An 11196-nucleotide genomic window follows, 5' to 3' on the forward strand; every position below is an offset into this window, starting at 1 on the left:
ACTTGACAGCGAGTTTGTTTCTTCGAACCTGATGTTCCTCACCTAGCTTCAAGGACTTCACCCCTCTCCCCTACCTCATTATTTTGAAGCACCTCCCAGGCATCTTAGTACGTTATTTCTCAAACACATACTTGAAGTCGGATGTTCACCGTTGGGGGTGGGGAGGAGTGGGGGAGGGCAGGAATTCCCCAGAACGGACTTATGACCCAGAGGTCACAGTGGTGGCCCACGGTGGCCTAAGATGAGTTTTCTTTGTTCCAGAAAAAAAATTCCAAAACCGATCTCACTGGCCTCGAGTGATGCCTGCTCACAGCTACCCTGTAGGACAGGGTAGAACTGTCCCTGTGAGTCTCCGAGTCTGTACATCTCGGAGTTAGGAAGCCCAATCTTTACAACTGTCGTCCTTGACGTTAGCGGCCCAAAGCTAATAACCAAGTTGTTTAAAAATAAAAAGAGGTGCCAACAGTTAAAAACCGAAGTTCTATTCCCTCTCGGCCCACCTTTCTTCAACGACAGTCACCCACGGGCGTCTTTGCAGGCGCCCAAGGCATGTGAGCGACGTCAGATGCTGCCTGCACACTTGCCAATGCAAACCGTCCTTCTTTACCCGAATCCTCCGTTTCTACCATGGCGCCTGGCAACGAGCAGGTCTGCAAATGTCCGCCCCAGTAACGAATGATCAATCCCTGGAAGCCACTTCGTAAGCGCTGGGACGATGCCGCCGGTCTCCGCCTGAGCGGTCTAGCCCCATGGAAATGACAGGTTCCAACCCCATTACCAAGTTCAAGGGCTTCCTACGAACCGGGAACTCCCTGGCCACGCCGGCCTCAGGGAATCCCGGCTGGAATTGGTGGGCAGCGCCGCGAGACCACCGGTCAGCCCGTCTCCCCTCCGCAGCACCTGCTGGCGGGCGACGTGGAGATGGACCTGGCCGGGCTCGGAGACGGCCGGCCCAGCCCCGCGCGGGAGGTCCTCCACGATCCCATCGTCCCTTGCGCCCAGGCCGCGTCCGGCCGGCTTCGCAGAGCCCTTCTAGGCCGCCGCGAGGCCTCTCTATGGTCTGGGGCCGCTCTCAGAGCTGGTGTCATGGCGGCCGGCGTCGAGTTGGCAGGAGTTGCCCACGGAACTGGGGGAAGTCACTAAAGCAGAAGCCGGGGGCCCTCGCCGGATGCCAAGGAGTTGTGAGGATGAGCAGAGGCTCCGCGGGCGCGGCAGTGTCACTGGAGGCGGCCCCTTGGTGAAGTCCGGGCCAGGCCTCTGCATTTCCAGCTGTGGGTGCCGTTGGTGGGCGACCCCTCACAGCCGGCGTGGCTCAGGACCCGTCGCTAGGTGATCGAATCTCGAGGGTTCTGATTCGGACGGAACTCGGGAAGACACCGGCGCGAGGACACTCGGCGGGGGTCGTCGGAGCAGGCCGGACGCTGTCGTGGGAGTGGACTGGGTGCTGCTCGGAGCCGCCGCGATGTCGTCCTGGCTGGGCGGCCTCGGCTCCGGCTTGGGCCAGTCCCTGGGTCAAGTGGGGGGCAGCCTGGCTTCCCTCACTGGCCAGATCTCAAACTTCACCAAGGATATGCTGCTAGAGGGCACGGAGGAAGCGCAAGGTAACAGCTGGGGCGCTGGGAGGAGGGGCGCGTGGGGCACCGAGCGAGCGCCCCTTTGGCCTCTCTCCTTCCATCTGTTCGCCAATCCGCCCTTCAGCCCGGAGCCCCTCCTGCCCCTCCGTCGGATTTCCGGCAAGTAGGGCGCTTCCGAGACCACCCCCCTGCTTTGCGCCCCTGCAGGGGTCTCCGAAGAGTGGCACCGCGCCGACGCGGAGTCGTTCATGTATCTGTACCTTTCCTCCACGCCCACCGCTCGCTTTCGCCTTGGGGGCGGATCTGATGGGGGTTATCGTTTATCCGGACACTTTGAAAAGAAAGAGGTCGCCCACAGATGCCATCTATTTTTGTTTCCTATTTTTTTTCACGGGTTGCAGTAAGTCATAATGCAAACATGTAGTGGCTTGTACCCACGCTGAGTGAAGTACATTATTTGATCGTGAAACACTTTTTCCCTAGTCAACGACTTTATATATTTATATATATATATATATATATATATATATTTTTTTTTTGCATATTCTGTTGATACGTGGCAGTGCTTCTGCTGCAAATGCCATTTCCTCCCTGTATTTTGACAGCAGAAAAAGTAGAAAATGGAAGGCACCCCATCTTCTGGGTTTCTTAACCCTTTAATCGTGTGAAGCCCTCGTCCTGCTTAGCGAAGGAACAGTGCCAAGTGACACAGCCATCAGTGGTTAAGTTAATTACTATTTTGACAACCAAGGCTGTTTGAATCCAAGGAGTTCTGTAATTTTGATCTAGCTTTGCTTCCCTATCAGTTAATAAATTGACCGCCTGGTTTAGTTTGTTTGTCCTGGTTTAATTACGCCACGGTGTTTGGTGTTTATTTGATTGAAATAGAGGTGGCGGCATTTACATTAGCTTCAGTATTGCTCTCACTGCCATCGAGTTGATGCCGACTGATAGCGACCCTATAGGGCAGGGTAGAACAGTCCCTATGGATTTCTCAGACTATAACTTTTTTTTTTTTTAACATTTTATTAGGGGCTCATACAACTGTTATCGCAATCCATACACACATCAATTGTGTAAAGCGCATTTGTACATCATTCTCAAAACATGTTCTCTCCACTTAAACCCCCGACATTAGGTCCTCATTTTTCCCCTCCCTCCCCGCTCCCCCCTCCCTCATGAGCCCTTGATAGTTTATAAAGTGGGTGAAGGGAGACGTCGGACAGGGCAAGATATGACAAAATACCAGACTATAACTCTTGACAGGAGTAGAAAGCCTGTCTTTCTCCTACTGAGAGCCCCGTGGTTTCGAACTGCTGACCTACACTGCCATGGCTCCTCACTATTACTCTAGACCAGTGGTTCTCAACCTTCCTCTTGCCTCGAGCCTTTAGTACAGTTCCTCATGTGGTGACCCCCTCCAACCGTGAAATTATTTTTGTTGCTACTTCATAACTGTAATTTTGCTACTGTTATGAATCGGGCAACCCCTGTAAAAAGGGTCGTTTCTCCCCCACCCCCCCACCCCGCCCCCACTGCTCTAGACACTAGAAGAAAAGGAGACGTAAGGTGCTACTGAAATACATTTGACTGATGGGCTTCCTGTTGGGTGGGAGTGCAGGGTGAGGGATAGGCAGGGATGGGACTAACAGGCTTCTTCGTGTAGGTCCGAAAAAGGTCCAGTAACCTTGAAGCTAGCCAGAAGCCAAGAAGAGCTGGGGTGATGGGTGAATGGGTCAGGGCCAGTTTCTCCCTGTAACCGCCAACAAATCAACAACAAACATCCCCAAACTCACTGCCATTGCTTGAGTGGATTCCAACTCACAGCAACCCTACAGGGCAGGGCAGGGCAGAACAGCCCCTGTGGGCTTCCCAGACTAACTGTGAAGTGAAAGATTGGCTGTTCCTTTGACCCGAAGACAAAGTGTAAGTACCCCACTCTGCCCCTACCCCGCCCCCAACCTGGATGTCCTGCAGGCTAGAGAGATTTCATTTTTTCTTCCCACCAAATGTGCTCTTATATTCATAGTCTTTCTTAGTGAGTGGTTTTATCATCTACTCAAACTCTGAAATTAGAAATCCTTGCTATCTTCTGCCCTTTTCTTCTCCTGCTTCCAATCAGTCACCAAGTCCTTTCTTCTGCGTCGTTGGTTTAGACCCCTGTCTCCCATGAACTGTCAACGTTTCCTTTCTTTGCTGCTCTGACTCCTGTCGATTTTCTGGTGTTGCCGTAGTTACTTTGCTAGAAACAAATTTGCTTAAAAAAAAACCTTTGACTGTTAATAAATAACAGGACGAGACCCGACTTCTCCATCTGGGAGCTCAGGATCTGGTGGCAGCCTACCTTCCCGGCTTTAACTCTTGCTCCCTCTTCTCTCCTTTGCCCCTAGCTCGTCCGCAGGCCCCTGCCTACTTGCTCCCAGAGCTTCAAGCTTCTGCCTGGGAAGCCCACCCTTCACAACCTCCTCCTCTTCTTGGTCCACCTCTTTTGCTGGGCAGTGTTTTTCCATCCCTGCTGGCATGTCAGATAGTTGGGGAGACCGTTCTCAGGCCCAGGCGGCTGAGCTGATTGCAGCTGGTCTGAGTTCCAGTAGGTTTTGTATCTCTCTCCTTGACAGCACTTAACCCTCTGGAGTTGGGATTTTTCTCTACCTAAGGAGGGCACTTTGTTTTATATTGTCATTGTTAGGTATTACCTGTAAATTTCTAATATGTTCCACTTTGGTATATAGTAGATGCTCAATAAAAATTTTACTGAGTGATTAAAACTTGGTAAGGTAACTTAATACTTTAGAAAAAATTAAAACAACTTAATATTTAATATGTTACATTTTATAAAATACTTAAAAGTAGGGTCAGCATAGAGTTCACTTATTCAACACGTGTTTATTGTCATCCCTGAGCTAGCTGCAAGCAGGAAAACAGTCCCCAAATAGCACTGTTGGTGCACCTTACAAATGACCTGGGCTTGCCGTCAAGTCAATTCTGACTCCCAGCAGAGTTCCAAGAATGTAATCTTTAGAGAAGCGCTGCCACTTTTTCCTGAGGAATGGGCTGGTGGGTTCGAACTGCCAACGTTTGGATAGTAGCTGAGCACTTTAACCACTGTGCCACCAGGGCTCCTCTTACAAGGTTAGATTGGGCTTTTAGAACAGGAAGACATGGATTGAAATCCTACTTCTGGGCATCACACATTGAGGGACAATTGGCAAATTATTAAATACTTCTAAAAGCACAGTTTTCTCATCTGTGAACTGGGGATCGTCTTGATCTGTTGCCAGTGTGGGGGCTAAATGAAAATTATGAGTGTAAAGTGACTAGAATTTTGCCTAGCAATGAGAAGGCACTAATAAACAGTAGTTGTAATTTTTTTCATTATGGAATTCATGTGTGTGTTTTAACTAAAAACTCTAAACTCCCTGCCATCAAGTCCATGCTGACTTGTTGTGGGGGGAGGTCAGATGCTTGCAGCCATCCTCCCTGAGGGCCATCAGTTGCCAGACTGCAGTGAGCCCCCCTCCTTGCTATTAAGGACAATGGACAGGACTGCAGTCATCCATTTGGTTCCTGTAGGTGGGGTTTACACCCTACTGATAATGGTTCCTACGGAGATCCAGAGAACAGGTCAGAGTTAAGCTGCCATCCTAAATCTAGGATCTGCCCATCTTATCCTGTAATTAGTGGGCTTGCATGCCCCCAAAAGGTATATAGGCCTGGGTTAGCAATAGGCTCTCTGGGCTTCTCCCTTGACCTCTCCTGGCTCCCTCTCTCCTCTCCCGTCCCCTGTTCCCTTTCCCTTTGCCCTCCTTGGCCTGAGGTGAGCATGCTACAATAAAATGTGTCTGACTCCATTATTCCAATTTCTCTTCTCTCATGCTCTCTGTGACTTTACTATAATCTTTACTTATTACCGCTGTACAATTGCGCCTACTGGACCCGTGATGATGTGCTAGGGGCTGGCTTCCCCTGGCAACTCATAGTGACCGTATAGGACAGGGTAGAACTGCCCTTGTGGGTTTCTGAGAGGTAACTCTCCGCAGGACTAGAAAGCGCTTTGTCTCCCATAGAGTGGCTGGTGGTTTCGAACTGCTAACCTCATGGTTGACATCCCAATATGTAACCACCATGAGTCAGTTGACTCAATGGCAGTGGGTCAGCTCATCAGCTCCCCTTTATTAAAAAGGCCAGGCTTCTGGGGGGTGGGGTAGGGGAGGATCTGCATTCACTTCTTTCTTTTATCTATCTTTAAGACAACTGCAGCTTCTTAACAAGTACCTTCCTAAGTAAATTCCATTTTACTTTGTCCCCATTAGCGTACCAATCAGACCATTTCCCGGCTTTACCCACTAAACAACCCTAGAAGTAGTAATTTCACCTGATGGTTTTCAAACCAAAGGTCAGGTTTGTCCCTGTTCTGAGTGGTTGCCACTCGGATTTTCTTTCGCTTGAAATGACTGTGCAGAGGACTTGTTTTTCGTAATAGTACAGTGAGCGCAGTTTACGTACCAGGTGGAACCCTTGCTCCGTGGCCTAACCACGTGGACCAGGCCCATTTGAGTACCATTTTGGCACTGAGCTCATGGCCATTTTGAGTAAATGTTATCTGAGCTATGAATGTTTTGTAGTACATTTTCAGTCTTCGTGGTTATTAATTGACAGTTGTGGGGACAGAAGGTAGAAATAAGGCCTTAAGACCGTGGTTCTCAACCTTCCTAATGCTGCGACCCTTTAATACAGTTCCTCATGTTGTGGTGACCCCCCCAACCATTAAAATTATTTCCATTGCTACTTCATCACTGTCATTTTGCTACTGTTATGAATCGGACAACCCCTGTGAAAGGGTCATTCGACCCTCAAAGGGGTCTCGACCCACAGGTTGAGAACCTCTGCCTTAATACCTTTTTGATGAACACACCTCCTAAAACTATTTGTAGATCACGCCCAAGGGGTAACTGACAACAGAAGCCCGAGGTCTAGGCACTCAGCAAAAAGCAAGCCGGCACAGTGGTGCAGAGCAGGAATGGCAACCGGAAATCGTGCTGCGAGCCAGGGCTCTCTCCTTTCTGAATTTGCCCTCTGCTCAGCGTGCCCGTGAGCTCAGTGTTCTTCAAATGCCTGTTGATTGATGACCTCACCTGTGTCGATCACATGTTCAGTCTGTGCTGTTTCTTTCATAGCCGCGGTCCCTCACGTTAGGAGAGAGGACATCGAAGCCATTCACGCAATCTTACGATCAGAGGTAAGGACATGAAAGAGTGCTCTCAGACTTGAGAGTTTTTTCTGTTTTGAATTTATGACAGATTATTCAGACTTGATGTTAGGCCTCTCTTTTTAAGGTGTACTGCTTAGCACTTTCTATCTCTGGCCTTTCATAGCATGTCGTCCAGGTAATTGCTGCTCACTGATGTGTGGCTTTCTTTCTTTGTGCACTCACCGCAGGTGAAGAGTACATCGAGGGCTTTTAAACATTTGTGGGAAATTCTATTGCGTTTTAAATTCCATGTTTCCACAAGCTTTCTGAACCCCTGTATTTTTTATAACACTACGGTTGGTTAGTCCTAATGCGCCCATCTCTGTTTTGCTACGCTGGCTGTAGGACAAGTGCCAATCGTAGAAATCATAGTGGGAACCATTTGTCCTTACCAGTGACTCACTTATGTTCACATTGTGTTAAATTGCAGTAGTGCGTTTGCTGAAGTGTAGATGTGAGGCATGTCCTTCTGTTTAATCTAGAGCTTCCTAGCCCTCGGACATTATTTTTTTACCAAGTGGCATTTGTATGGTAGACATTAAGCACACAGGAAGAACCATTCTCGCCTCTGATCCCCCTTAGCCAGTGCCTGGCTGTGCCTCGTAGTGAGGACGGCTTGGGAAGGGCCCAGAGGAAAGCCCCCGAGGAAAGGTTAAGATTTCGAAGTGGGGTTGATTGGGAAGGACTGAAGACGCTCAGCCTTCGCGCCTGACGGGAGGAGCGGGGAAAGACACGTCAGAATGGTGCCTTTGCCACACACGTTCTCAGAGGACAAGGACCAGCAGCGTTTCTTCTCCGCTCAGCCTGACGAGGGAAGAGGGAATCGACACATCAGAGACTTAACGAGCAGGGACATCCTTGAAGCCTGGTCTAGATTGCCCAGGTGAGCTCATGGAGTTTGAAAGAGCAGGCCCTTGCCAGAGGAGCACCAGGAGGATTCTGTCCCAGTAGAAGATGACCGTGTGGCAGCACTGAGCCCTAATTACTTAGTACAGAGGTGGGTGCTCTAGCAACAGGACCGTCAGGCAGAGATAGTGCCTGTAGCTGAACAAGCACGCAATAGAACAGCCCCACCCCACCCCCAAACATTTGCACCGAATGTCTGCTTGGTGTGGAGCTTGGACAGGCAGATAGAGTTCTTCCATCCTCTTTGATCTCAGGGCTTCGAAGGTCTCTCATAGTGTTGTCACGGGGCGATGGCAAGATGGTTCTCGTGACCAGAAATACTTGTACAACGTATCCCTGAACGCACGCACGCAGGTGTTTTCACTTGGTCCTTAGTGTACCGTGACCTATTCAGGTACTAGAGGGAAGCAGCCAGGTGGACTTCCCAAGGGCTTCTTTCCTGAGAGATTCTGACTGTGCATGATTCTTGCCTCAAGTGCTGCCTTCTGACTCTGATCCCTTATGTGACTGTAGCACATCCCTTGTTGACTCCCCGTGGGCAGAGGCGAGGTGAAGATATGGCCAGCGTCGCTCAGGAACTTAGAGTGTGAATGTTCTGTTTAGAACGCGGAGTCTTCTCTTTACAGCAGTCAGTGTAGCAGCCCACCTCGTACCCCACGGAACCACCAGGGCTCCTCTGAAAGCAGCAGACTGCAACCAGCCTCACTGCTGTCGAGTCCGGTGCCAACCCCATAGGACTGAGCAGAACCGCCCCTGTGAATTTCCGAGACTGTAACTCTTTATGGGGGTAGAAAACTCTGTTTTTCTCCCATGGAGCAGCTGGTGGTTTTGAACTACTGACCTTACCAATTGCAGCCCCGTGCATAACCACTACACACAGTTCCCCCAAATTGGTGGTGTTCTTTGAATACACTTAACTGTTCGTTAACTGCAGTGCATGAACTTGAACGTATTTCATCTAACGAGACTGATGGCAGATTTCAGTGACTCTTCTGATAGGCTGTAACTTGTCATTACTCCTGGCCCTTCTTTCAACCTGGGATCGCCAACTTAGGGGCTTCATCGTTTTGTTGAAGAGACATTGACTCTCTCCTTTCCTCGTCGATTTCAAACATAGCCTTTTTATTCTTAGGTTTGTAAGTACTGCCTGGAATGACCAGTCCGTTGGATTTGTGTTCATGTCTACACCATCAGTTTGCTTCCTGTTCGTTGTCTTTGTGTGCACACTTCCTTAGTGTCTGTTTACTTATGTTCCCTGTCAGATAGCGGTGCACAGAAACATATAGAATGAAAGAATATCTGCTTGTAGCAAAACAGGATGATTCCAGTCCTTATTTAAAATATTCCAGGATAAAATATTTTTCTGTTGAATGGCGTTACTTGACGGGAAGACTGTGTTGTTTTTGTCAACTCTGACTCACAAGAACCTTATCTACAGCAGAGGGAAACATTGCCCTGGCCTGAGTCAGTCATGCTCAGAATTGTTGTAGTCACGTCACGAGTCAATCCATGATGTCCTTTCCAGGGACTGTTCTCTTCTGATCACATGTCAAAGTACAGGAGACTACGTCTCGTCATCTTGGCTTCTAAGGAACGTTCTGGCTGTATCTCCTCTAAGACAGGTTTGCTTGTTTGTTATCCTTCCTCCAAACCATAATTCAATCCACCAGTTCTTCCCTGGTCTTCCCTATCCATTGTCCCGGGGAAGACTGTACTCCCTTTTCAGTCTTTGAAAAAACAATCATTGACTGTTGGATCTGAGAAGACTCATTGTTTGCTCTGTCCTCCCCATGCAGACACTTCGGAGGTTACTCTTCTGCAGGTGTTGTCACTCCGTCATTCGACGCTAGAATGCTGCTCTGTCGTCATAGTCATCGAACTTATGTAAACATTTTTTTCTCTTTACTGAAAGATGGAAAAGTTTGAATTCAACTGTGTTTAACGGAAAGTTAAAAAAAGAGGGGGTATAAAAATGTCTCTAGATTGCTTTTGCCTTCTTAGAAAGTGTTCAAAAGGAAGACTTTGGGCCATGCAGGAAGGAAACAGGCGGTTTCTCCAGTGCGTCATCCTTCTGGTTCCATTAGGGTTCCATTGTCTTAGTATCCTATCCCCACCCCCCTGATGTCATTGGATTGATTCTGATTCATGGCAATCCCTTGTGTGTTATTTTAGAATGATGTGTTATGTGTAGCATTAGGTTCCATAGGGTTTTCAATGGCTGCTTGTTTCTGGAAGTAGATCACCAGGTCTCTCTTCCGAGGCACCCTCAGATGCACTTGAACTTTCATCCTTTTGATTGGTAGCAAAATGTTTCAAAATACAGAAAAAATAAGATGACTGGGATCCCATGATTTCTTCTTGAATTTATACAAGGGTTGAATCAACCCTCATGGTCATAGCAAGACAGAATGAATTTTATTCAACCAGAATACTCCTCAGAGGTGAGGATGACAAGACTTTGTCTCACGTGCTTTGAACATGTAACCAGACAGGAGCAGTCCCTGGAGAAGGACACCGTGCTTGGTAAGGTGCAGAGTCCATGAGAAAGAAGCCAGCCGTCAGTGAGACGAATTGACGCAGGCACTGCAGCAGTGGGCTCAAGCCTGCAGTGATTGTGAGGATGGTGCAGGACCAGGGAGTGTGTTGTTCTCAGGAGCGTGGGGCCTCTGGAAGTTGGAATTGATTTGACAGTACCCAAAACCAACAGGAGCCCATGATTATCCTTAGATTTATAAAAGCATCCTATTGGTAAATTGCAAGATGTAATGCACTTTATTGTATCAAAATAAATGCATTTTCCCCTTTGTTTGTTGGAGGTCCTCTGTGAGAGAATAAAATCCACAAATACCTGTTCATAGAAGCAGAACTGCTTAAATGAGACGCACACAAACTAGGGCATGCTCCAGGGTAAGCAGAATGAGTTACTTCAGGGATCATGAGTTTCTTGTGGGTTCCTCCGAAGGGGCTTGTAAGCAGAGCTGGAGGGCATCGATCGCTCCCACTTCTCCTCTGGGTTCTTCTCTGTGTGGTCGTCTTTCCTTTCACATCCCATCATCCACATGCTACAAAACATGCTGAAGATGCTTCCTCAGCTCTCCTGACTCACCCAGGGGCCATGGGAGCTGACACTGGTCAAGTGTGGGCTCTGCCAAAGGTTTCCATGGTCTGCTTATTGCAGGGGTTAAACAAATAACCTAAGTAGTAGTATTATTACATGAAAAAGCCTAAAGTGGACTTACACAAGGAAGCTTCAGAAAGTTCATGGAAAAATTCTATAATGTTTTAATTCCATTTTTTCCCAAGGACATTTTGAAGCTCCCACATAAGACCAGATTTTCACCAGTATATTGTGTATGGAGCCCTGGTGGTATAGTGCTTACTTATTGGGCTGCTTTCTGTAAGGTCAGCAGTTTGAAACCACCAGCTGCTCCTTGGGAGAAAAACAGGCCCTTGAAAAGAGCTGCA

At 48.4% G+C, this 11196-nt stretch overlaps 1 protein-coding gene across 1 annotated transcript in view; it reads left to right on the top strand.

Annotated features, from left to right (window-relative positions):
- Positions 1-1073: 1073 nt before the first annotated feature.
- The window catches only part of TRIP11 (thyroid hormone receptor interactor 11), an 82947-nt gene continuing 72824 nt past the window's right edge, over positions 1074-11196 (top strand). Inside the window, exons 1-2 of the mRNA XM_045288118.1 lie at positions 1074-1601; positions 6752-6813. Coding sequence (XP_045144053.1) covers positions 1463-1601; positions 6752-6813 — 201 coding nt within the window. The 5' untranslated portion in view covers positions 1074-1462. The remainder of the gene's footprint in view (positions 1602-6751; positions 6814-11196) is intronic.

Source organism: Echinops telfairi, unplaced genomic scaffold (genome assembly GCF_000313985.2).
Source record: "Echinops telfairi isolate 266 unplaced genomic scaffold, ASM31398v2 ScPeMD7_18;HRSCAF=68, whole genome shotgun sequence".
Classification (NCBI taxonomy): Eukaryota; Metazoa; Chordata; class Mammalia; order Afrosoricida; family Tenrecidae; genus Echinops; species Echinops telfairi.